General features: G+C 42.0%; 2 protein-coding genes across 6 annotated transcripts; one reads left to right on the top strand and one right to left on the bottom strand.

Annotated features, from left to right (window-relative positions):
- Positions 1–10,439: 10,439 nt before the first annotated feature.
- Positions 10,440–26,499, bottom strand: casp2 (caspase 2, apoptosis-related cysteine peptidase). 4 transcript variants are annotated; one of them, XM_070966990.1, is made up of 11 exons: positions 26,373–26,499; positions 18,676–18,839; positions 17,385–17,555; positions 16,528–16,597; positions 15,984–16,075; positions 15,528–15,710; positions 14,979–15,107; positions 14,787–14,877; positions 13,232–13,432; positions 12,405–12,514; positions 10,440–12,282 (listed from the first exon to the last, which is right to left on the bottom strand). In XM_070966990.1, the coding sequence occupies exons 2-11, from the start codon at positions 18,823–18,825 to the stop codon at positions 12,148–12,150; spliced, it is 1,332 nt and encodes a 443-aa protein (XP_070823091.1). In that variant the 5' UTR covers positions 18,826–18,839; positions 26,373–26,499; the 3' UTR covers positions 10,440–12,147. The 4 variants fall into 4 exon arrangements, with proteins under 4 accessions (XP_070823091.1, XP_070823089.1, XP_070823092.1 ...); XM_070966988.1 differs by lacking the exon at positions 26,373–26,499 and adding an exon at positions 19,422–19,565; XM_070966991.1 differs by lacking the exon at positions 26,373–26,499 and adding an exon at positions 19,422–19,565 and having other exon boundaries at positions 13,244–13,432.
- rap1gapl (RAP1 GTPase activating protein-like) lies at positions 21,447–27,538 on the top strand. 2 transcript variants are annotated; one of them, XM_070966985.1, is made up of 19 exons: positions 21,447–21,590; positions 21,757–21,789; positions 21,906–21,996; positions 22,201–22,236; positions 22,324–22,371; positions 22,525–22,722; positions 22,808–22,905; positions 23,654–23,732; positions 24,128–24,181; positions 24,270–24,353; positions 24,455–24,555; positions 24,650–24,779; positions 24,926–25,087; positions 25,360–25,431; positions 26,501–26,587; positions 26,683–26,838; positions 26,937–27,020; positions 27,113–27,132; positions 27,218–27,538. In XM_070966985.1, exons 1-19 carry the CDS (start codon positions 21,520–21,522, stop codon positions 27,306–27,308), a joined length of 1,695 nt encoding a protein of 564 aa, XP_070823086.1. In that variant the 5' UTR covers positions 21,447–21,519; the 3' UTR covers positions 27,309–27,538. The 2 variants fall into 2 exon arrangements, with proteins under 2 accessions (XP_070823086.1, XP_070823087.1); XM_070966986.1 differs by lacking the exon at positions 22,201–22,236 and having other exon boundaries at positions 27,218–27,435.
- Positions 27,539–27,606: the final 68 nt, after the last annotated feature.

The following is a 27,606-nucleotide window of genomic DNA, read 5'->3' as shown; positions in this document are numbered from 1 at the left end:
AAACAAAAATGCCAAAGATTCACTACCTCCAGAGTCTCATGTGTGAGGAGTTACCACCTTTCTCTATGATTTTATTTTGACTTTTGGGGGGATTTTGGACTGTTGATTGGAAAAAAAACAAAAAAACAATTTGAGTACATCACATTGAAATCTAGGAAACACTGATGAGCTTTTGAAATTTCTTGTAGCAACATAATTCAGCTGCAACCTTCAGAAATTGCTAGCAAAAGTCTACAGAACTGTCACAATGGAAATAAATCTGAGAGGGGGAGACAGAGACAAAAAGAGACTGACAGTGTGAGAGAGACATTGAAAGCTGTGATTCATTCGCATCGGGTGACTTTGCTGACTCCATCTCTCAAACTTGTGTTTACCTTTGCGTCACCACATAACCTTGTACGTCCATCAGTTCCACACGAGGCCGAAACATGACATCAGCAACCACCTTCACATCCCAAACTTTCACACGCTTTTCAACATTGTCGCTGCCATTATTTGACTCTCCAGCTGTGGAATGACCTTCCGACTCTCAGTCAAGAGCACCAGAGGAAACATCACCCTCTCCATACCCCTGTTCCTTCTCTACTCGCACTAATTTGCTCTCAGCAAGATTTCCTGCCTCCTCTTGTGGCTGTTACTATTTTGCTGCACTTTCCTCTCTCTACAGACACATGAATGTAGTCAGGCGTTGATACTCACACCGCTCATTATTAGTTTCTTGTGCTCTACTGAAAGCCTCTAATGTTGTGGTTACTAAACTCCCGTTAGATGAAATTTAACCATTCCTCCCTTGGCATTGTTAGCAATACGAATCCTATTTTAAATTAGGCTAGCAGGATGTCAAGAGCTTAAAATTCATTCATGGATCCGCCCTTCATGAGGCATCAACCGTATCACTTCATAGAAGAAAGCATACACCTACTCCCCTAACCCTGCGCTGACATTGCTAGTTTATGGAGATTAGTTTATAGCTAACAGATACTGCTAGCTAAGAGTAAGGCTCACCCGAGGAGGATACCATTAATGCTTACATCCACGTGTGGATGCGCTTCCTCCTGTGCAGTGATAGAGTTGGTGGGTGAAGTTCAGTAGAAAGAAAATAGTTCCTTCATGAAACTGCTCACAATAAGGTCTGTGGATTATCTTGGGTAACCAGTTCATGATTTTTGTTGTTGAGTTTTAACTGCCATCTAGTTCCATTATATTCAAGGCAGACATCTCTACAGCCAACATGTAACAGTGGAGATGGATAAATAGCTCCACAGGTATGAGGAAAAACAAGGTGACACACCTTTAGCTGTGAAACACAAGAAATTCAAGGGGTAAGAAACTGCGAACAACAAAAACAGAAAGAGGCTTGCAGAGGGAAAGAGAGGGAGAGCTTCAGTCACAGTGAGAGCTGCTAATAGATGCCGAGGTTGAAGGGCAGTGTGACATTGAGAGTTAATTAAAAAAAATAACAGCACATTCCTGCATCCCTCGTGAGAGGGAGTCAGCACTGCATATTCATAAATATCTGTGTGTGTTTGTCTGGGTTCTTTAGCATGCTAAGTTCGTGTTTGTGTGTGCTTATCACCGTGCTAAATTAATGTTTCTGTGTGTGTATTTGTGTGTGTGTGGTGAGGCCTTACAACACTATAGTCCTGTCCCATAGCACAAGGTTAATGATAAAATCTGACCCGCTCACTGACAGATAGATCAAGAGATTACCGTCCTCAACACACACACACTCTCAATCCTCCCTTCCAACCAACACACGTACACGTACACACACACACACACGCACACACAAGCACATGTCTCCATATGAATACACTAATTAACCAGCACAATAACATTTCCATGCCTAGTCCGAACACTGTTCAAGCTGTCATGCTCTAATTAAGGCATGTCGGTACAGCCAAAAGAGAGAAATAAACCAAACTAACTTCCATGTGTTATGCATGAGCCCACAGTTTAACTTTACACCAAGTAATCCAGGAAAAAATGACTGGAGGCCCTTTGATCCCTTGTAAACTTGGTTTGCCTGTAATAAGTAATGTCACAACTTGAAATTTAAAATTGAAAATGAATAAACAAGTAAGAGATGGTCCAAAAGTAGCCTTCTTCTACCTCTCTTTTAAGTCATGAATGCGTTGGTCCTTGCAAAACCTGACGCAAAATAAAGGAAGAAAACACTTCAGTATGTAAGATAATAAACCTTACCAGGAATTGATCTATATTCAGAACTGTTTCAAAGGTGTTGATGCGCTCCCTCATCTTTTCAGCCGCTCCTCCTGCAGGTTGCTGCTTACTTTCCTGTGCGTCTTTCATATACTGTAATTCCCACTCTGGATATCTTTGTCTTACATCTGCCCTTTCCTGTCTTTGCCAGTGTGACGGACACAGACTGTACCTGCTACCTGCCTCCATGCAGTGTAGGCCCCCAGTACCTGACAGGTATGGTCAGTGTAGCATGCACACATGCACGCACACACACGCACCCACACAAGGGCAAAGCAGTAGAGGTTAATACAGACACTTGAGGCTTGACAATAAATTGTCAGCAGCTCTTAATTCAGAGGGGCGGATTCTCAGTCAGGCGGTTGATCCAGAAGATTCCTGCAGCAGGATCATGAATGATACCAGGCAGGCAGGACACAAGCTTAAGGCATGAAAATAATACCTGCTGAGTGGAGACCATAGCCGTATTAACATTGTATGGGATATAGTGGGTAATACTGAACTGTACTTTAAGTGCCACCAGCATAGATAACATGCTTTACTAAAGCCTGGCTGGGCTCTGGTTCAGCATTCAGTATCATGTTTTTCTGGCTAACATTTGCTTTTGTACACAAACAAATGTTTTTGCCAGGGAACGCCGAAATTTGGTTATTAAAGATTAAGTTGAAGCGATGACAAAAATATGTGCTGATGCAAGCTGTTTTACGGTAGAGCAGTAAATTTTACTCTGAAAGATGACAGTGAATTTTAAATGTTAGACTTGCATGAAAACTATGAATAAAAACACAAATATATTAAATGCAGCCTATAAAACATTTGTATGGTGCATATCCACTAATATGTAAGCGGAACACTGCCTGAAAGCATGAGAAATGCTCCAAACCTTCTTTAACTTTAACCAGTTTTAGAAATATTCTCCTTCTTACAGCCAACATCAGTATGGATTATGACCTGTACTGATTTCTTTGAGGAAGTCAGTATCCGCAGGTAATATCGGCTTGCTGTTACATCAGCTGGATTCTGCTCTTTACCTTCATGTAGTCACGTTGTTCTCTAACTGTGGGGCCTAAATTGGGTCAGTGACTGTTCTGTTGTGACCCAGTGGTTCTCATGTGGTTTCTGGGTCTGGGGACCAGAGTGCTGAAGGTAGCTGCTTGCATTTATCTGGCTGGTAACTGGCTCGCTCAGTCAGTCCAGTCAATTTGGTGGATTGTAGTATTTTAACTGTGTGTGTGTGTTTGGATTGGATACTTTATCACCTGCAACTACCACTCGCCCTGAATGTGCAGTGTTGATGTCAGCTGAAAATAACACCATTTTATTTCAATTTCACCTGGCAAATGGAGTGTAAATAATCTGGTTTTGCCTTACCCTGCAATAGAATGGTGGCCTGTACAGGGTGTTTCCTTGTCTGTTACCTGGTGCATGCTGGGATACTCTCCAGCCCCCTGTTAGCGACCTGAGCAGGCAGAAAATTGATGGATGGAAGCACCTTTCAGTTTCATTGCAGCAAGGAACACCAGGCCTGAAAACCTGAGAAATGTTCCAAACCTCATTTTAAAACTTTCCTTCCTCTTATAGCCAGACTTAGTACACAGTTTGACCAGTATTACATTTTTGTATTTTTTGAGCAGTGTGTGCCTTGATTTGAGTCGATTTTACATACGTACAACACAGACATTAACACAGACATTTTGACTTGTCACAGCAGGAGAAGCAAAGGTGTAAAATTAATCACTGCTCTGTTCCATCTAAGTGTAACACCAGGACCCCGAAACCTGCACACCAAAGTAAATGCAGCCATCGTTAATGTTAACTACACATGTGTTTTTCCTGCTACAACACGATAAAATGTCTGCCATTCATCACATGGTGCGCTCCTTAAACCCCAGTTATAATCCAAATTTCAATGCAACATACAGAAATATTGTTTGTATATTGTAATATTTGTATATTGTATATTGTAATATTGTAATATCGTTTTTAAACCAACTTAAATGAAGTTGTATTGTATGTAATTTAAATTTCTGTAAGTTATTTGCAGTTCATTAGCTTGCTTCAAACTGATCTAAGAGACAGAAAAACACATTTCCGCATTCATTTTGAGCAGCTGCAACCAAGTGTATGTTGCCCTCTCGTGTTCCTGGCCACGTCTCTCAAGGCAAAGATAATCTTAGTCCCATTGGAGCGTCTGTGTTCACCTTAACCACGAGATGCATTTGAGAAACGAGACCTTGGTTTATATTCAGTTTAGTGTTTTGTTTGTTTGCCCAGTTGCATATCTCTGTAAGGCACAAACACACGTCAGAAATCAGATTTTTCTGTCGTGCAACGCCACCAATGGATTTTCTTGTACTTTCTTTTCCGAGCTGTCTCACCTCCGACTGAACTCTTGTGTGCAGCCTTTCACCTTTCTCCCTCACTCTTCCCCCTGAAACTTTCCCTCTCACCACCCCTTGTCCTGATCCATCCAACCCCCACCCCTGAGGTGAAACCTTACTCGTGGATAAATTTAGCAGCAGTGTGACCCAATGTTCACTGACACACTTCTCCGCACCTCTCCCTCTCTCACGCTGTTTATCTCTTTCAGCCCATCTCTCCCAGGAGGCCTGTTGTACAGACAGATGGAGGGCTTTAACCTTTACACAAAAACAATGACAAGTTATCGATGCTATTTTGCAACGCTAACATGGCGTTTCATCGTGTAACTACTGATGTAACTACTAATCGTTTAATCATTACATTATTGCCACCTCTGTAATTGAAAAGACACATCAAGTGACTGCGATATCATATGAAATTTAATGGCTTAATCGTCTACATCCCAGTCATTCCAGTCTGCACGACATTTGGCAGGTGAACATTATCCCTTTTAGTAGCCTGTAACATTTGAGACTTATGAGATCTGTTTCACTGATGTTGACATTCTCACAGATCGAGACATGTCTCCTCACACAACCTCATTTTTAACCACATCCATCAAATAAATTGTAACACACAACCAGCTGTATCAAAGCAAGCACAAAGATACAGTGTGCACACACATCGCTGTCTGTTCTCGCCACCCTGCTGGAGTGTGTCTGTCAGTGTGACACAAGCCCACTGCGGGGGCTTCCTCTTTGTTAAGGTCAAGGGTCAACAGCAGCTGTGTGACTTGGAAGTAATTAACACAACCTTACAAACCCAGCAAGCAATAATTTTGTGATTTGCAGGTCAAAAGACATCGAGATGTCTGTGTTAAACCTGGGCTAAATTTGTCAAAAAACCAAAACTGTAATGTCATATGGGTCCATGAGTTCCAGATCGTTTGTTAAACATTTCCAAGAAGTTTCCTGAAAAGAATTACGCAAATAGTTACTAATTACAGGAAAGCAACAATCTGTCAACACCATTTTTTCATGTCAAGTGTGCATTACATAATGCTTAGTTTGTACTAATTAAAGGGTGAAAAGAGAGAGTTCAATTTATACACTTCAGTTAATTACTACTGCAACCTTTCAGTCAGTGCAAAACAATTCAACACATGTAGAGAATAATGTCGAGCAGATGGCGAGCACTTGGATGCTTGTTTCTTATTTAATTGAACTGAATAGACGCAGTGTTTGCAAGCAGGACTTGGTCACCTGATTCAAACCCTGAATGCTGAGAGACATGACATCACATGCAAAACTGGGATATTTATGTCTGTTCAACCTTAAAACGCTAACAACAATCAAAATGTTGGTGATAGAATTCTGAAAAAAATCATACATCACTCCATTGTTTTTGGGTGTACTGTCAAATGATTTGGTGATGTTTGATCCATCACTGAGCAAAAAAGAAATGTTGTGTTTACAGTACGAACTACAGCAAGATACAGAACATCCCGGTGGACTCACCGTTACTCTCTGATCAGAATACCATTGAAACACTTCATATCTACCACCTACAGAATATCTTTGTCCATTTTCGTTGCATTTGAATGTGCGCAGAAAACATGAGTGACGGACTTCTGAACTGACCGTAGTGAGACAAACACATCAGTGAAGAAGGTGAAAAAAAAAATAGCCCTGTAGGACTTCTGGAAGTAAAATCATCAGTCATCATTTTACTTAGGTCTATATATTCTCTACTTCTATTTTCTCTGTCACAGTGACCTGGCAAAGAGGCCCCACTGCATGAGGCAAGATGAAAAACAGATGTTCTGGGAAGGATAAACACAGGATGGGGGGGCCTGTATGTCCTGCGTGCGTATGTTAGGAATATGAGACAGTGTGATCACTGCATGTTCAGAACATGACTTTGTGGCAATTGGCCAGATTTTGAGGTGGAGTTACGAACAAGCCAATGAAGTTAGGTCAGAGCACACGCGCCTTATGGCTCCTTGCTAATTGGTCAAATGTTGGGTAACTGTGGACACTTAGCAAATCAGAAGAAAGTTCTTCGTCTAGAATACTGATAACAGCTGAATTTTGTGGAAAACATTTTGAAACTGCTGCCTGTGACTGACTTTTCCTGACCTTAGTTTGTCCTTATGTGTCTCCTTATTGTAGCTACAATAATAATAACAATATTTTTAATTTACAACCATCAGTGTGTAATGATTTGATGTGTTTTTGAGTGCTTTTAAACAGTTTCTACGACAAACATACGGATGCTTTAATTTATTTATTTAGAGTGATTCGATTCATTGAAATAAGCCAAACCCACTTTAATCAGTCATTTCCTTTTTTTTCACCACCTGAGGTGAATTTCTTCCATGTAGCCCATTACAAGAGCTTTTCGCATTTGTGGCGCCACCTAGAAGCAGAATATCCCAGGACTGTACAGCGAAGCTTTTAAATTAAATTGGTTTAATTCAAAACCATATTGAATATTAAAAATCTTTTTTCCAGACTGGTCCGGATATGATATGTGCTGATTTTGATGCTGATTGCTCAAAATTTGGAGGAGGAGTAGTGGGTAAACAGACTTCATTTAAATGGTTGTGGCTGATATGGATAGATAAGTTTGTTGTTACAGTGAAGAAGAAGAAGAAGAAGAAGAAGAAGAAGAAGAAGAAGAAGAAGAATCTTAAGAGTTACAGTGGGGTTCCAGCAGCTTTGTTTGGCCTCTAATGAAGGATCAAGTAACTACTAAATGGAGTTTTTCATTCCAGGAAAATGAATGTTTTTTGTAAAATTACTACAAGCAGAACAGAGCTTACTGGGCTAACACTAAAAACACAGACATTATAGTCTTAGCAGCAATAGTGTGCATCTGTGAGCCAGATAAAGCATCACCCTGAAAATATACACTACTATATCCTTCTGCTGATCAATAAACAAATTATATTAGGACGATCTATTAACAGCTCTACACATAAACTCCTCAAATCCTTCAAGGCTCTAATTTCCTCTCTCACACACAGACACCATCACAGCTTTCACACCTGAGAGATGTGGGACCTCGCAGGGAGACATTAAGCCTGTAAATAGTGTGGTTAATTGAGATTTCTTATTTATATCTGACCTGTGGGGCCCAGAGGGGCTCCACGTGGGCTGGGAATTAGAGATTTGCTTTGGGCCATCGTCCAGCGTCTCAGAGGAGAAGAGGAAGGAGAAGGAAAAGACAGTCACTGCTCCCCCGCGTTTTGTCAGTTGCTCAGGCTGCTCTAACGCACACATACACACCCCAGCTGCTCATGTATCGGTCATTCTCTGGTCTTGTAATTCACATTCAACTCTGCAGAAAATGACCTTTAAAAATCCAGCACATTGCCACAATGCTTCAAATCAGTCGCTGGAGAAGATAATCTGATGCTGTGAGTCATTTAAGACCTTAGAGCAGGTGTGATTGGATGAAAACAGTAAAAAAAAACAAAAAAAAACAGACATGATGGGTCTGACCAACATTCTGGGTGAGCATTTAAACAGATGAACTAGATGATATGGCGACATGACTTCATCTCAACACGTAGGTCTAACCTGTCTGCTCGGGTTTCTTGAATATACAGTAGGTATTTATATCCACCACACATGAAAACAGCAATGACTTTACAAGGCTGCAGCATGAGGAGGAGCACGGATGAAAGATGGACCTAGTCACAAAGACGAAATGTACCCAAAAACAATAATAGTCAAACGTAAGACATCATGTAGGAGACTGGCGTCAAAATAATTAATAAAATCCTTGATTATTGCAGGGATGACTTTCCATTTATCGCCTTCACTCAGTGTTTTGTGGTGTGGGCGGTGTGAAAGCAGCGGGGACTGTGAATGTGTTTGAGGGCTGTACTAATAAACTTGTCATTAAGTTGAAGAAATCATCTTCAAGAAGAGAATGGAGGAGGAGAGAGAGCGAGCACTGCTGGTGGACAAGAAAGGATGTGGTAACAGAAAATAAATGACCAGGAGGAAGTACTGAAAGTACTGAAAGGTAGGGGAGAAAGAAAATGGGGAAGTAAAGGATGGTTGGAGCAGACTAAGTGACAGGTGGGTAGATGCAGGGATGAGTGAGAAGCAGGTGGAGGGGCGTGAAATGAGGGGAAAGGAAGAGACATTTTAAGAGGCAGAGGGAACAGCAGACAGACAGGCAGGTAAAGGAAGATTTGGGAAAGACCTACCAGGGTCTGTTGGTATCTCAGAGCCTTCCTTTGCGACGCATCTGCAGCCATTGACACGCTGTCACTGATCCAAAAATAACCTCGCTGGACACCCCAGCATTTCCAATGGCGTGGGCAACACCATACACACACTCTCTCTCTCTCTTTTATATACACACACTTCACACCAGGTCAAATAAACATGCAAACATCTTCTAAAGTTTCTCACACTCCTAGAAACTCATTCTCAAACACACTCGTTACACAGAGAGAATCAAAAAACACGGATGACGTCCTTCCTGAACGCGCTCTTCTCCAGGTGATCCAGAGGCTGCGAGCCATCCAGCTCCACTGCAGACCTGACAGACACACGGACAGAAATCAGACAGGCAGACAAAGCAGAGACCTGATGAGGCAGTGAAGGACGCAGCGCTTTCCTTTATTAGAACTGCAGACACCTAATAACACACACACACACACACACACACACACACACACACACACACACACACACACACACACACACACACACACACACACACACACACACACACACACACACACACACACACACACACACACACACACACACACACACACACACACACACACACACATCTTGTTGCCCTTCGCAGCACCCTCCCTGCCAGCCAGCCATTAGGTGTGTGTGTGTCTGGATGGACTGTTCTTGTTTGGACGGAGGGGGAGGCTGGGGGTTGGAAGGGCACCCCCCATAGGGCTGCCCCTGCAACGTGAGCAGGAAGGTGCACACGACACCCCTATGACAGCTCACACCTTATCAGCCAATGATGCAAGGCAATCCCCATAACGCTCACATGCAATGGCAGTCCCCCACAGTAAAAGATGCCCACACTAAAACCGCTTGTAGGACCCACTGTAGAGCGCAGTAAAGTGATCTCCATATTGCTTAACCTCTCCAGCAGGTTCAGGTATCTAGAGGAGCGAAGGCAGGGGGCTGAGCGTATAAGTGCTGCACATCAATCGCTGGAAAGCTCACAAAAAGCACACAACATCCCACTCAGACAAGTTAATCTGAACGTCTCTAACTCGTCCTCTTGTTCCTCTTCGCAGGCTGATGACACAGGCGGCCATTATGACAACGACAAAGACACACAGACGCACACAGATTCCCCCTTAACCCCGCCCTGCTTTGTGGTCCACACGCCAGTGCATAACAGCCTAATCTTACAGCTACAACGGAGGCCAATGAGAAATGTGTTACTCTGACTGCCAGCGTGTGTGTGTGTGTCAAGGGAGAATGACTGTGGACAGCTGGCTGGGCCTCCATCTGATACGCTAAGAACATTATCACTGGGCGGCGAGCAGTGTGAGAGATACATACATCCCAGTAACAGCGTGGGGAGACCTGAGCGCAGCGGAATAGTGGGGAGCCAGTTATATTATACCTGAGAATGGAGAGGACAGGCTGTACGCCGAGAACAACACACACAAACACAGCAACAAGGAGGATCGAATAAAGTCGAGCACATGCAGGAGAAACCTTCGTGCAGAGGCCTCGCACACTCACACACACAAAATTCAGCTTACAGCAAGCATATGTGCTAAAAGGAACATGCAGATACAGTCGTGTGCACATGCAGCTGTAAGAAAACAACAAAAGTGTGTCTTGTTTAGAAACCATGGCCTGTTTATTGTATAGGACATTTGGCAGTGGTTGGCGTTGACAGAAACAAAATCTCTCTGGGCTCCTCACTCTGCACCTCAGCAGAGCTTGGCAGCAAACATCAACCTTCAAAACTTCTCACCCTGCAGGAGAGTTACACCTCTATCGCACTTCAGTGTTTTTCTTTTTTTCATTATATTCCCTAATTAACAAAACCAAAGGATGAGAGGGATGAGTGGCTTCCAGACCAGGGCAAACTCCACCACGAGCACCTCACACAAAGCATCTTTGTTTACAGATGGTTAACAATCAATACTGTTTCAACCATATATTCTGTCTTCTTCACTACAACACTGTTGTAACTTAACACAGTTCGCCTGGTGAGGGCCTTTCTGGGAAACATCAATGCTCACACAGCCTTGACAAATTGATTTCTCTGTGTGTGGGGGGGTGCCAAAGTGATACAATATACTGTAAAAGCTCCACGGTGATAAAGTCATCTAACAGAGCATCGTCTCATGGCACAGGCTGCTGTAGAAAATTGCATATTGTTTATGGAAGACATAAGGAATGTGTGTTTTGTCCTTACTTTATCAATTCCAGTAAAATACCACCAAAAAGATAGTGGGACTAACTTAATGAACACCTCCCACATAGGGAGAAACACTATTAGCAGTTAGAGAGAGCGTAAAGGTCGGAGTTCATACTTTAGGTGTATGACCCCACAAGTAGCACCACATTCCACTGGCAGCCCACCACCCTGACAGCGACAGATATACAGTAACACAGCTGACACAAAGTGAAATTTACAGCAAGTGCCTTCATGAAATTTAAGGTTAAGAAGCTGTAAATTTTCCTGATTGAACATTCACAAACAGAAGCGAATAAAACAACTGAAATGAAGCACATATTGTTTTGAAGCTGCCCTGTAGGTGTTTTTCCTCTTCATAAGGCAAACCGAGTGAGGAAAAAATGTGAACTTCCCTAATGAGACTTTTTACTGTTTAGTCATCACTGTAGCTGACTGTAACTACAATAAAAGCTGTCTGCAATCATGACGGTAAAGATCATTTTGAACTGCAGGGAATATGAAAAATATTGATGAAAGGCTGAAGATGAAATGCATTTGTCTCTGCTGTGCTGCCCCCTGTCTGTCATTGTACTGAAAACATGAAATCATCACAACTCATAGCAAACATTATATACAAAAAAAAGGCTTAAAATTCCTTATAAAACAATTTCATACAAAACGAAGCCACAAAAATAGATCTGTATACAAAATACATTTTAAAAAGAGTGAAACCTCAAAGTAGCCATGAAGAAAAAAAGTCTTTGACTAAAAGGGATTAACATCTAAACCCGCTAACTGGCATTCGACACAGACACACAGATACATGAGCAAGTTGTATGCAAATACACTGCCCATTTTCCAAGTACATGTAGATTAACATAAGCTTACTCCTTTTTCATATCCAAGATTTGCAGGAGTGTATGCACACGTGTATGTGAGTGCACGTCTGTGGGTTTGAGGAGGCAGTATTTGCACAGAAAATATGAATGAATAAATCCTCTGTTTGGATGAGACGCTGTGACAGGGGAATGTGTGAGTGTGTGGCAGTAATTGGTGTGCAATCGACAGCTGTGCGCCCTTTACTGAGAGACTTCAATACAAGGAATGGCCTGTGTGTGTTAATCCATGTATGTACATATTGGCATGTCAATACTGGGGCTGGTACTTGGGGAAAAGGAAGAGGTCTTTGCACAAGGAGCTGGTGAACTCCGACATCTCTTTGCAGCGATGGTGGGCGGTGCCGGGAGCGTAACCCTCCCGCTCCTTAATACGGCTGTTGACCTTAACACAGAAGAAAAAGAGGCAGGAAGATTACAGTTACGTCTTAAAGAAGTTCACTAAATAAAAAGTAAATTTTACACTGTGGATGCAGTGTATGAAGTAATAGGACACTTTATGTTCACCTGCACGAGGATGTCTGCAAGGTGTGTGTCTCTGGCATGGAGGCGGAACGCTGTGTTAAGTTCTTGGATAAACCAGGATCCTTTCTTGGTGTTCCGCATGGCTGCTGTGCCTTGAGGACAAAGAGATCAAACGATAAAGGCTCAATACAGCAAGATGAGATGCAGCGAGACAGAGCTAAGGTAGTGTCAGGCATTTACATGAATGAACCTGTAATAAATGTCTTGGGAAAGCAGTCTAAGTGCTCTTGGACCAGAATGGGTGAAGGCCGAGCTCAGTGGAAATGGACTCAACCAGCACCATTTTAAGCCCTGACGCTTCTGTTCTTCACAGAGTACAGCGATAGAGACACTGTCTTTTTCATTCCACACATTCTTCTTCAGGTTTTTACCCATTACCCATAATGCAACTCAATCCTCAACAGTTCAGCAGGAGATTCAGGTGTGTTATGCTAGTAGCAGCTAATGTAGCCTTGAGCCTCTAGCCTCAAGTGGAGATGAAGAGAGCTTCAGAGGGAAAGCTCACTTCTTTCCAAATCCATACCCCCAGATTATGCAGTTGGTTCTTGAGCAGGCTGGTCACTGGTATAAAACAATGGAGATTAAGCCTCAGTTGGGCACAGGTGTAGGACAAAATCAGAAACAGACAGGTGATTTATTTATGGTGGTTGAAGTGATGCTACCTCTTGACAGCCTCTCTTTTTTCACGGGTTACTGTGCATCTCTACTGCTTTTCCCACACATTGATTTTTTTTTATCTTTTACACTTCAGTTAACTAAGACATTTCCTCAATGAGCACACCCCAGAATAGCAAAAGGGAAAAACTTACAAATTCTCTGACCTTTGAGAGATGCGAAGCCACAGATCATGTCAGACCGCTGGGGCAGTTTAATCCTAGGCCTGCCCATGTCTCCTCTCTGTCTGGAGTCTGCATCGCCCTGTCCTTCCCTCCCAGCATCCCGCTGCTCACAGCTTGGCGAGCAGGTCCTCACTGGCCCATCTAGCTGCTCCACACCACAGTCCATCTCCTCTGAAAGGCAAGATGGTTTCAGGTTAACTTCAGACATTCTTCTTAATATGTGGTGCAAAAAACAGAGCTGAAGCACTTTACTCTGGTTTCGGTTTCAAGATGCTTTTTCTGTGACTGTAGTTATAAAATATTGAATAAGCAAACTGCTCAGACGAGGACTCATCTTGGACCAGTTTAAGGAGGTCTTGACTGTGGCTGTAGCAAAAACTTCAAAAATCAAAAATGGAAAAAATCAGTTCTGTGAAAAAGCACATGTAAAGGACCATTTTTTAAACTGAGTTTTTAAAAAAAAGTCTCTATCAGTAATTAGCACGAACCTCAGTTTGTGTGTAGTATTTCAGTCAGTATGTCATATTAGTGCTTCAACTTTTGCATTGAAAAAACCTAAAAAGCGTGACTACTTCAGCCATTTCTCCAAATTATTTCAGTAAAAATTCTAACTTTTAGAAGACAAATTGTTAAACTGCATAATTTTTGACAGGATTTTCATGAATACTGGAACAAACTAATTATTAGTTTTGACTGAAGCTATTTGCAGAGGCACAGGCCAACCACATCTAACGGCCTTTCATCAGCACACCTGCGGTGGCCTCTGTGGTGGAGCGAGGGAGTGTGTGACAGTAATTACAACTGCTCCTGAGGAGTTTGAGGATTTGTCAGGGGCATCATCAGCCCTGCAGTCAGACCGTAACCTCCATCACAGACTGTATAATTAGCTGGGAGCCTGGTTAAGTCACAGATTAATTACATGTTTATGGACCATTATCGTACTGCTATTGTATTACTTTTTATTGACGCCTACAACAGAACATTTGACATTACGACACCATCCACAGCATCTGGAGCTATGCGGCTGATGGACAGCTGCGAAACTTACATACAGGTCACCTGTCCCAGTCGGCAATAAGCTGACAGCAGACAACATCTGGACATGCGGAGGGACAGGCTGGCATCTGTCTTTTCTCTCACTCGTTCAGTAAAAGGTTTAATTATGTTGCAGGGATCCAACCGGATTAACATGGCTACTGTCAGCACACACTGTCATTTTAACAATAATATATTTGCATTCGTATTCGCACATGCCACGTCCACAGGGAGGCACCCAAGAGAAACCTCAGCAGAGGCAATGACCATCTCAACTGGCTTCTTCACATGTGAACCTCCTCACTCTATGAGTGAACTAACGTGAGCCCAAACACTCATAAACACACTTTCTATATAGATATGCATACATGGTTATTTTGAGTAACCTGTGTAGGTTTATATACGTATTGATTAATTGATCTTCCAAATTATTTGTATGTAAACGATGACAGAGATATAGATGATACAGTGTAATACAAAGAGGCTTTACCTCCTCTGCAGGCCTGGATGAAAAACATCTTGGGCTTGTTCTGCAGCAGGGGGCAGTGTGCATTGTCAAAGGCCTCGAACACCCAGTCCAGCTGAAATTGATGAAATGTTACCTGTTAAATGTCTAAAAAGAGGCTGCATCTTTATCCTTTAATGGCATTACATACATCACAAAACTATCAACCAAACACACCTGCAGGAGCTGTCCATCTGTGCCATATATAGCTCCTTCCACCCCGTGGGAGAGCAGACATACCACACAGCTGTCCACTGTCCGGTGGCCTGGCAGTCGACAAAAGTTCTCAATGCACGTCCTCATGCCCTGCACAAAGAATGAGGAATCAGGAGAAAACTGTGGTTACCACAGATGGGCATGTGTCCAGGTTTCTGTTTATAAGTTGCTTTTTACTACTGAACAGGTTTGGTAAGGCAACCATGTGGTTACATAAAATATGTCTACTCATTCCTCAGTTTCATTCCTTAGAAAAGCCAAATCATTAAAATGTTAAATGTGTTTGCTTTGTGATAACATTGCCACACTGAACAGCACTGAAAATGGGAAGTGAGCTGAACAAAGCTGCCAACAAGCACTGAGCTAAGAGACTTTCTGAAAATGATTTCAAGGTCACAAAGTTGTTCCTCCCTGTTTTACTTTCTTTTCTACCTCTGTCAGCTGAAGAAGATGGATTCTGTTTGTTTCAATCATTCATTGAGCCCGCATCTGTGTGTGCTTGTGTGTTACCTGAGCAGTGAGGTCTCTGTGAACCGTAACCAGGTAGTCCAGCTCCGTGAAGACCTTCCTGAGGACCTCATCATCCACCTCGCCTCCCTTCCTCGGGTCAAGGTCAGGCGCGGCACAAGGATCGAAGGTCACGTTACTGATCACCAAAGCGAAACCACGAGGGGATGAATTCATTCTGTAAGACTGGAGTCCAGGAAGGCAGAGAGGAAAACAAAAAGCATGGTAAGGAAACGGAAAGGGAAATAATGTATTAATGAATCCAAAATGAACCACACGACATTATACTATCATTACTTTTACAAATACATTTTCTGCATCTTTGCATGTAGCGCTCTGCACTGGCACATGTTCAGATAGGGGGTGTGACACCTAAGCATTTCCCAAAAGCCTACAGGTAAAACATAACCAAGTTACTGCAAACCTGTTGAGCTGATCTGGTGATGAGAAGTGTTTTACCTGCTGGCAGTGCGAGAGGTAAAAGTCAGGAGTGCACGGGAGCACCGGAGTGTTGATGGGACTATCTGCATCCAGACTGAACTCCATGGACTCTGCCACACACACAGACAAACAGACACACACAATCGTCACACACTGCTTGATACAAGTTGAATTGCTGATGCAAAGTTTTCACATCATCATTGTGTGCTCTCACCAGCACTTGTGCATTAACAAGCTTTGTACTACAACGCTGTGAGTGAGTCACTCTTGGGGCGTGGTGCCTGCAGGTACAGACAGTAGCCAAATACTACAGCTACCACACTCCTACACTTCTCCCAGTGACACGATTACATACTTAACAATTCACACCGAACACAGCTGCTGAGGGCTACAAAATATTTTTCTGTTGAAGTATATTGAATTACCTGTCTGTTTATTTAAACTGGACAACAGATAAACACTTGTCCACACACTGTCCCTTGTCTCCATGGAAACAGAAAATATTGACAACAAGAGAGACCCATTTTATCCTGAATGCAGGCCACACTGCATTACCACTCACCATGTGTCCTTGCTCTCTTGGCAGGAATTCCTTCTTGGGTGGGAAGTGGCAGAGAAGAGTCCACAAACCTCTGAAATTCAAAGTCATGCACAAATTATTCATAACAGAACATCAGCTGCTTCACACAAACGAAAGAAGACGGATAATGACGGGTTTTGCTCTTTGCTGTAGCAGCAGCAGCAGCTGTTGTTTGTTGTGGGAATATGACAACTAGAACCATAACTATTAAGGAATCTCCTGCCTGCTGTGTGGCTCCCTCAGCAGGCCATCTGGCTGTCTAACATAAGATGGATGTGGTTTGTAATCCTCACATCTGTCTGCTTATCTCTTCCTCTTTTCTTCATACTCTGTCTCGTCTTGCTGTCTTCCTCCCTGACTGGAACCATGCACCTGACTGAGGACGCCGAGGCTTGTGCTGGGCACGATGAGGTGCCGGTCACCTCACTCTTTTCGTCTCTGTCTCCTGGGGATGTCTGCAGAAGACCATGTAACTGGATCATAATGTTATCTGAGATGTGTGACTACTTACAATTAGGCTGACAATTATGAAACATCCTTAAAAAGCCATATTCAATTGTATAAATTTATCCAGACATTATCTTTTGTGTCGTCTCAGTCGTGTCACAGTAACTGCAATAATTCTGGTTGAGGGATTATAAGCACTCTGCTTCCCCCTCTCTTTTTTTCTGCTGTCTGCATGACTAGTTGTCCTACCATTCCTTCTGGTTCTTCCTCAGGCTGAATACTCTGTCAGCAGAAAACAGTCCAAGAACTGCACTAACTCTGGTAATAATCTGCCGCCTATACTGTAGATTTGTGCTGTGTGCGTGTTGACCTTTGATGAAGTGCGCACTCACCTCGACATGTGTCTCTTTGCCGTCTTTCTCTGGTGACTGTGTGAGCAGGTCACACAGGTGCTGCTGCTCAGTATCTCGCAGAGCTGAGCAGAAGCTGCTAAAGGCTCTGGGCCCTCGCTTTGGTAAGAGCAGTAGTAAGCGCCAGCTTCGTTTCTGAGATGTTGGCTCAGCCTAGAGTAGACAAGATCAGATCAGAAATCTAAAGATCACTGACAAAGATTAAATCACTACTATCATGACATTATTTTTTTCCATTTTGTCTCTTCAGCACCATGTCAACATGATCTGTCTAACAATAAAACAGCATGCATTCAACAGACGCTGTTTTTTTGAGGAGGGTATCTCAAGTGCCTCTTCTTTTACAAGTTACCCAGTGGTTCCCAAAATAATTGGCTAGTCACCACTTAAAAGTGAGCAAGCTTACTTATAACCCCTCATCAAAGGTTAAGCCCTTATTATGGACAGTAATGGTAAGCAGTGCAGTTTGATTAATTTCAAATATGTTTAAAATCTAAATAAGGCACACTATTCAGGAATTTACAGATGACCTCATTTTTTTTTTTACGCAAATACCCATTATCTATGAGCAACTGCACATAACACACAGCTGATATCGAAAGGTTTTTTTTTTGTTTAATTTTTTGTTATAACAGCTAATATAGCAGCATTATGGGTCAATTTGACCCCCCGAATATCGTCGTTGTCACGTAACGTGGCCAATCAATCTGGGTGTCCCTACAGCGACTGTCAGCTGTTTGTAAACAAACAGCTTTCTGAGTGATGTCTGCTACTTTCATAGCTTCCTCTTGGATGGCTGCAGTTTACGGTCTGGTACCTGGTCCCAACCTCACCTGTGTGCTGTTACTGGCTGGCGGCTGCACACAAAGTGCCAAAAGGTTGCAGACCCAACATTCCGACCACAGCCAAATACAAAGAAAATACAGGCAGAAGGCAGGGTCTCTGCAGACAAATTCACCACCACACACTTCTGGTGGGTTATTATTGATGATAGAGGATAACTTTTGTGTGAGTCTATACATCGTTTTTTAGGATAATCCTGTATAACATACCTTTACAGTATTGGAATCAATCTCTGTACTAATTTTTTGACCCAACAGATCTGTCATGGGACCTGTTAGGGATTTTGGCAAAGGTTCAACCCATCTGAACAGCTGTTGACAGTCACCTGAAATTTTTTCTTTCTTGACAGTTAGGTGATTGTTGACTGTCAAACTGCTTATTAGCCACGTGACCTTAATGAAACTATATCCACATGTCAGTGTTTACATACCAGGATGCTCTCTGCCATGCTCTCTGTCAGGATGTCGTCTGCCTGTAAGGACTGAATGAGCAGCTCATCCACCACCAGCTGTTTGCAGAGAATAGCTGAGCGTCTCCGAAGAGCCCGACTGTCCCGCTCCAGCATGCCGCACTCCAGCATTTTGCTCAGGCAGACTGGGTATAGGACAGGTAACGAGACACATAAACCCCCGCAACAATTAAACGGAGGTTCAGCCACAGCATAGCGAAGTGACGGGCAATATGAGCAGCTCCAGTAGTCTCACTACAAGACACACCGTGTGGTGTTTCTGATTTCTTGCTTCAGGTAGCACCGAGACAGTATCGATGCACTTTTTCGTGTTTTGCTGGGCTTTCTCGATCGGACATATCGCTAAATAGTTACGCGTTATACATCCGTTAGCGAATCAGCACAAAATACGTCTGAATCATGGATATCATGTATATTAATAGTAAACTTTTAAAGCCATCCAAACCTAGACCACCACCAGTGCTAACTGATCGCTGCATGTGTATACAAAGGGACATCTAACTAATGCGTTTGTGAAGACAGTAACTAACTGTATATGTTTATATAATGTTATGAACAAAAGGTTACAATGCAAGAGACTGTAGTTAAATTGCATTGCAGTTGATAGCTAATTACCAATGCTAACTAGCTAGCTAGCGCTAGCTCACTTGTCCCTTTTTTCTTGCATGTGTGAGCGAAATTTAATTCCTTCAAAACTCACTTCTTACCGTTATTCTGTTTCTGCAACAGAACACCAAACCGTCCCGAAAAACTACAGAAAAAATATCGACGCGTTTCACACTATCTCACGCAAATTAACAACATCTCGTACACTGCCTACAAACCAACTTCCGCGGGGTATCCGCTGCCGCAATGAGGGGGTGGGGCTAAAAGTAGTTGTTTTGGATTCTGACCAATGAAAGCAAAAGAAAGTTTGACTGGCGTTTCAGATTTCCAATCACCTGGTTTCTTACAGACGGGTGCCATCAAAAGTATACTTAAGAGAGATTCATGGACATTTTGAATTTGAAACCGTTTTCTGTAAATAAGTAGCCAATTGATAAGGACCGCTTTGAAGATAGACACAAATAGTTAACTAATAGAAAACCATTTGACTAGAAGAGGATGGACTCTCACTGGCTGAGAAGTGAAAAATGGAAGAGGATTCAATAGAAACTGATTTTCAACATGTATGGTCATATCTCAAAAAGATATGTAATTAATAGTGTTGTAATGTAACACAGCATTTCAATCAATACTTAATCAAAGTCAAACTTCTATTTTTATACAATTTTATACTCTAATTCAGAGAAATATTGTACTTTTAATTCCACTCACTGAAAAATATGTTTGTTACATTGTGAGAGATCAAACTGCCCAACTGCATAGAAAGTAGTTAAAATGAGCTTCAGCTCATTCTTTAATATGGTGCATACACATTAAAGCAACAGTAATAATAATATAATAACATGTGACAATATATCCCTATCAGGGACCATTCTGCTGTTAATTCTTTAAAAAATCTATCTGTAATGTTTTTCTGTGGAAATGGACGTGACTTAAAAAATGTTTATCTCATATCTTTAATATCACATGTAGAAATCAATGTGAAATGACCAAAAAAAAAGTAACCTATAGGCAATAGAAACAAAACAAAATCCAAATTGCATGGTCTGCTGCTGCTGGTGGAGGAGGTACAAAAAGAGAAAAGTTATATAGATATATAAAAAGGGGAAATTAGAACAAAAACAATATACAAAAACAATATATGGAAAGAAACGGTGAACAACAAACGGTGAAATGCCAGCTTTTTACAACTTGACATTGAAAGTGGCATAATGTTGTGTGTGTTTGGCTATAATATTTGAGCTACAACAAAGAAACAGCTGCATTTGTTGAGGAATACAACTTCCTAATTCTGAGTTATATCCATTGCCTCAAATATATTATTCATCATGACCAATAATATAAAAAACTGTACAGTCATTCCAAAACATGTGTCAGAGTGTCTCCGTCTCTGTACTACAACCATCAAAGATGAAACAATGTACCCTCAACCAATTTAGAGACCTCTGGAGGTCATTTAAACAAAAGAACTGTAACTGAAAGTAACTAAGTACATTTCTTCTAGTACTCTACAATGTTTACTTTATCGCTCACTTTCGTCCGAAGTGTCAGCTTTGTCACAGACCCTGCACACCTCTTTCACTACCATACAAACATCATTTAATTAAGATACACGGCTAATAGTAATGTGGTTTGTTTCATGCGAGACGTTTTTTTAAATATGCGCACCTCCTCTCTCCACTGCCTCTCTCCCTCACTTTCTCTCTTTCTTACCTCCCTTTCTCTTGTTCTCTCTCTCTTCCTATCCTGAGGCCTACTTCACCCTCCCCCGCTGGCTATCTCCTCACCCTCTCTGTGTGTGCTGTCAATAATTGATGATCCTCACTGACTCAAAGGGTAACAGGTCCCGGAGAAAATATCTCACCCATTTATCTTTTATCTTTAAGTTCAGTCAGTCTGAGAAACCACATGCACGAGCATTTATTAAAGCACGGGGATCGATGGGCGTGAAGAAGGCCAGCCGTGTCCGTTTTGCAGTTTGTGCCAGCTGCTGCACCTGTGACCATGAGTGGGTTAATGCTGCCTGTCTGGCTGACAGCAGGACAGAGGGAGGAAAGGGAAGCTTAAATGAGTGAGAGGCAGGGGGCAGAAAGGAGGAGGAGTGACAGAATGATAGAGTGAATTAATTCAACCTTAGCCAGCCCTGATTGACTCGGTCGCAAACTGGCATGTACAAACATTCACAGTGACACCAAAGCCATGGAGAGAGAAAAGAGGAATGACATGTCCTTCTCCAGAAAGAGAAGTTTCACTTTTGGGGCATATGGAGGGTGAGTAAAGACACTGTTTCTCTCATATTAGGACTGACATTTTCCACCACGAGTCAAATGAATGGCTACATACTGAATAAATGACATTATTTTAGATTTAAGTCATCCTGTCTGTGTACGATGATTCGTTTTCTTCTCTGACTAGTTCTCACTTCCTTGTTTACAGTGTAGACAAATTCACATGTGGGGATGAGACGAGGTGAGATTTTCTTTTCCATTCGATTGCAGCAGTTTCGAGCTCACGTTTGTGGTATGAAGTAACACCTGAATGAGAAGTAATGATGTCTTCTTGTCTCTATGAACCTGTTGCTGCAGACCTGAATCTGCAGAGGACAACATACTGGACATCCTGGACTCCCCTGTTAATGAGAGCAAGCCTTTCCTCTCTGCAAGCAGCAATCAGAGGGTGATATCATTACCATGTTCAGCGTGCACCCTCCCCTCTTATTTTAATTAATCATATTTAATGTATTTCTATACCCGCGTTTCTAAGAAGGCGAGTTTCCATTTGCGGCTGAAGTGTTATTCATGTTCCTCTTCCTCCCCATGTGTCTCCTTCCCTTCCTCTCTCTCTGCATTTCTGCCGTCTGCTGCTTGTTTTTCATATCAGGACACAGAGCTGTTTGAAATCATTGAAAAGCTGCAGGTGAGTTACGGTAAGATTGATCTTGTGCTGTGTGAGGTGTCTGAGCAGCGCAAGTTTCTTATCATCAATACTCCTCTTGTCCATCAGGGCAGCAGGATCGATGAGCAGCGGTGTGAATTCCCTCTTCCTCTGAAGGTTAGTCTTCAATCTGAGACTCTATATATGGGTTTGATCCCGCATGAATGTGTGGACACTGACCTTTCTATGAATGCCCGGGCATTTGTTTGCGCAAACAACAGAAACGACAGGCCCTCATCATCATCAGGTGCTCCTTTGTGTCTATTTCAGTCTCAGCTTTTAACGATAGGTGGAGACCTGCCGCTCATCCTCCCTTCTAAGTTGGGGGGCTACTGGATAGACCCCCCACTGGAGAGGCTTGTAGATGTGAGTCCCACCTCTCCCGACTACGGCCATGATCCAGACAGCTATGACATCATGGAGAGAGACGGAGAGGCCAAAATCTACCACGAGTTCTTCTGCTCACGAGTAAGTAGACTTTATGTTAAGTCTCAAAGAATATAATATCTTTCCTGGACTGGTATTCATATTTAATCTTTTTTTTTTCCATTAGTACCATCACTCCTTCACAGCAGTGGATCCATCTTTGGGGCCTCTGGTTCTCTCTGTGTGTTTGGAGGATGAGGACAACAAGCTGCGGGTGATACTAAGGTTGAGATCTTAACTCATTTTAATCAATTATAAGACAATCTCTGAATCTTCCAAATTTGATGCCAGCAACACGTTTCAAACAGGTTGGGACAGGAGCAAATAAAGACTGGGAAAGTTGTGGAATGCTCCAAAAACACCTGTTTGGAACATTCCATGGGTAAACAGGTTCATTGGTAACAGGTGATAGTATCATGATTGGGTATGAAAGGGGCATCCTGGAAAGACTCAGTCGTTCACAAGCAAGGATGGAGAGAGGTTCACCACTTTGTGAACACATGACTGTATAAAGGATATTACTACATGGACTCAGGAACACTTTTTGAAACCATTGTCAGTAAATATAGTTCATGTAGCCAACCATAGTCCAGTGAGAAAGTTACACTAGTGTGATGCAAAAGCTTGAAACCTACAGTGCACATACACTATCAATGGACAGTACGTGTAGTAAAGCTTAGTAAAACTTCTGTATAAATGGAAGACATACCTTTTGTGTATTCATATGTTTAGAATTTTTTCATGAGGGAGAAGGAGTAGATGTCATTTTAAAAATTATTCAGTGAAGTAACTGATCTTGTTTGTGGAAAAACATATGAGACAGAAAATATTCAAAATAGAATATATATATATATGTCTTAAAACGCATCTGGCAAAGATCATTATATTTTCATTTGAATGTGTTTGCATGTTGTAACTGTGAATACTGGGCAAAGCTGCATCGTACTACACAAAGGCTGTTTTTGTCTCACAGGATGAAGGAGTGCTCTCTGCATGGAGTTTTCTCTGTCTCTCTTTTCCCCAACATCCCATCTGCTGTTGAATTAGCAAAGGTATCCGACGGCTTACTTTTGTGGCAGAAGTATTCATATCTGATACTCAAGTAAAAGTAATAGTACCAGAATGTAAAAATGTTACAGACATGTTGTCAGTGAAATAAACTTTAAGTATCACATTCTCATAAACTCATGAACATTCCCTTAAGACTGTTATTTTGATTTGTTATTGGATTATTTTTTTGCATAAATTTGGAGGTTTATTGTAGCATTTTCAGTGTTGAAGCTACTGTTGGACAGTCATATTTTATAAAATGATTAGATTTTTGTATATAAAATATAAAACTATTGTTGTCAAATAGATTTAGCAGATCCCTCTTAAACAGTCAAATAGATGTATGAAGTTAAACTCAAGTAAAGCATGTGTCTAAAATCCCTCATATTGTCCCCAGATGCTCTGTGACAGAGTGACTGTCTCAAAGTTTGAAGTGGTCAGCTACCTCAAGGTAAGGATTTAAAATGAACAATAACTAAATACATTGGGCACTTGTTTCAGACAGATCCTCTCTAATCTCCCTCTCACTCGTCCTTCAGGCTCCAGAACTCATAACTGCGTTTGATGAACACAGAGTGTCTCCTAATTTCAAGTTTGGCATTTTGTGCCAAAAGGACGGGCAGGTAAGACATTGTGCAGGAAATGTCCTGCCTTCATAAAAATGACCTGAATATGGCACCATATCATAACCAGCCCCTCTCAGACAACACCCATCTCTCTCTAGCTCACTGAGGAGGAGATACTCAGCAACAATGAGGAAAGTGAAGAGTTTAAAGAGTTCCTCTCTATTTTGGGAGACACCATTCAACTGCAAGGCTTCACTGGGTAAAGTAATCTGTGTTGATGTTGCTTAGCTGGACAAATGACACATGAAATGTGTAAAATCACATGGTTTTGTCTCCTCACTCCCTTCTCTCAGGTTCAGAGGGGGGCTGGATGTGTGTCATGGTCAAACAGGAAGTGAAGCCGTCTTCACTTCCTTTCAAGGGAGAGAAATCTTGTTCCATGTCGCAACTAAACTGCCTTTCACAGAGGGTGACCCACAGCAGGTCAGTTACTGTATCATCCCCAGTATATTCTGCGCCGATGACTCACGGGATGGCGTTTCTGAGGATATTTTCAGCATTAGTTGGAAAACAAGTTTCTTGAGCAGACACTGACACACTTGTTTCTCCTTCTCATCTCACCCACACAGCTACAAAGGAAAAGGCACATTGGTAATGACATCGTAGCTTTGGTCTACCAGGAGGGCCAAACCCCTTTTCTGTCTGACGTTATCAAGTCTCACTTCCTGCACTGTTTCCTGGTGGTCCGGAGGAATCAGAGGGCGGAGGAGACAGGTGAACCTTCGTACCAGGTGAGTGAAATCTATCATCCCTATCCATCAGTGGTGGAATGTAACTGAGTACATTTACTGAAGTAGGTAAGTACAAATTTGAAGTACTCGTACTGTTACTCCACTACATTTATCTGACATTAGACACCAGCTTTTTTGATAATCACCAAACAATCAATCAATTAATGGCAAAAATAATCACTACTGTGCAGACTGTGGCTCTGAATGATGTCATCAGTGCAACATGGCAGCGCTCGCATCTGGGATGTTATATATTTTTTTCCTCTTCATAGGTGTCTGTCACAGCCAGAGAGGATGTTCCTCCCTTTGGTCCAGTCCTCCCAGATCCTCCCATCTTCACAGAGGTAAGAAATAATACCGAGGTCAGCAGGATGTTTTCCTTTTTCTGAATACTTCATCAACCAAGTCATAATTTTCAGCATCTTTTTCTTTGTCTTCAGTTTTTCAGTGACTGATATGCTGTTATTTTAGAACCTCCTGGTCCCTCCCTGTCCAGCAATGTCCCCAATAGACGTTTAACATAAGCAAACATTTTGATTTGTCAAAGCAGAAAAAGCACAGGTGTAAATAATCAAATGAATGATGGCTCAATTCCATCAAGGGTCCCAGTAAGTGAGTGAGCATGCACACGACCAAGGCCGTTGAACTGGCTCACCTAAATGGAGTGAAGCCATTGTGAATGCTATTGATTCCACCAAAATCTCAGTCATGACGGGTCAAGTCTGTGATTTCCACACACGACTGCATACCTGCTCTTAAGCCCCTCCAGCACTCTGCTGTAAGAAAAACATGGGTGGAATTAATAAAATAAATGATGCCTGAATTCCATGTAGCTGCTTCAGGTTTGGGCTCTTGGTATTGTTTATGCTGGCTCACTGTCACACTGCCACTGTGAACTGGGACACTTCAACTGAACAGAGCCATCGGTAATGTTATTATGTTATTGGTAACATGTTTGTTCTTCTACAACACAATTTCTTTATTTTTTTCCAGTCGTGAGCATCTTCTCAACTTCCTTTATGCATTGCATTCAGGCAGAATAATGTGTTAATAGAATATTTGGTATGTATGCTGTGAGCTTTGATTATACTTTATTTTGTCACTTTCCCAGTGTGAACACACTAGAAAGTATGAAGCACAAACTAGCACACAGTGCTGTTGTATAATGTATGTGTAATGTATCTCTATGTATCTATCTATCTGTCCAGCCTTTGTCATGTGATCCTTATGTCCCTGCCTGCCTATGCCCCTTGTCTTGTTAACCAACCTTGCTTTGATCACTGACCCAGTAAACATTGTTAGTACTCAACCTTTGCACATTTGAGTCCACACCTTTCTTGCCTCAATCACTACAGCACAAGTCAGTTATTGAGATGCTTCATAGGCCTCGGTCTCCTCTGCCCTGTGTTTCAGCGCTCTCTGCTGAGAGAGTTCCTTCTGACCAAACTCATCAATGCAGAGATTTCCTGCTATAAGGCTCAACAGTTCAGCAGACTAGAGGTAGAGAAAAGCAGTTTTTATTCATGCTCTTTGTTAGTGGATATCACAGTTTGTTCTCTGATTCCTCTCCATGTGTGCTCTCCTCTCCTACGCAGCTCCGCACACGCTCCTCTCTGCTGGAAAGCTTGCAGGCTGAACTCTCCACCCGTTCACAGTGCATGATGGGGGATCCATCACTGGCTGCTCTCCCACCTTCTGAAGGTGTACGGGGGGTGTCTGAGGGGAGTGGAGGATTCATTGAAAACTTCAAGGTAAATGATGGCCTCCTCATCTTTCAAGTTTCAAAAACTCTCTCATACTTGATTTTGGTATTTTCAGTTTGCTTTTTCCTCTGAATCTCTGTCATTAGAGAGCCATTAGAGTGAGGAGCCACTCTTTTGAGACGCTTGGAGTACCCAGGAAGACTGGTGGCAGTGCATCACTGAAGCCTAAGGTAAAAATTCACAATGTTAGCAAATGTGGTTGACTGAATAAATACTTATTGAAAGGTTTGAACTAATGTTCTTTTCTAACTTCCATTTACAGGCAGAGAAAGACGGCGAGAGGTAAGGCTTCTGAACACAGGCGAAAATTTGGTCTTTTGAATGATTTTGGTTAGAAACAGAGATAATTGTTTTATCTGCTTTTCAGTGACAAATCTCCAGGACCTCCGCCTGCTCTCCCAGACAGTTTGGCACCAACTGACCTCAAAGATCAAGCAAGTCCTCAAGAAGAAACATAAAATTAAATATTACTATGAAGATTTTAGAAAATAATACTCTTACAGACATTGCTTGCCTATATGGTTACTTATTTATTATTCTGGTGGATGGCTTAAATGTAAATAGATTGCAAAAGTAAATAGTATTTCTGAGAATATGATTATTTTACTGTCATAAGAGGGATATTCTACATTAATGAAAATCTTTATATTGTATTTGAGTGAAATGTTAAACATATAAAGCTGCTGGGAAAAGAAGAAATGTTTTGAGTTTCCACTTGTGTGTCTACATTGTCAATATTTCAATGAGGAATGTGAA

Source organism: Chaetodon trifascialis, chromosome 7 (genome assembly GCF_039877785.1).
Source record: "Chaetodon trifascialis isolate fChaTrf1 chromosome 7, fChaTrf1.hap1, whole genome shotgun sequence".
Lineage (NCBI taxonomy): Eukaryota > Metazoa > Chordata > Actinopteri > Chaetodontiformes > Chaetodontidae > Chaetodon > Chaetodon trifascialis.
The sequence above is the reverse complement of the archived record's forward strand: the minus strand, read 5'-3'. Positions and strand labels throughout refer to the sequence as shown.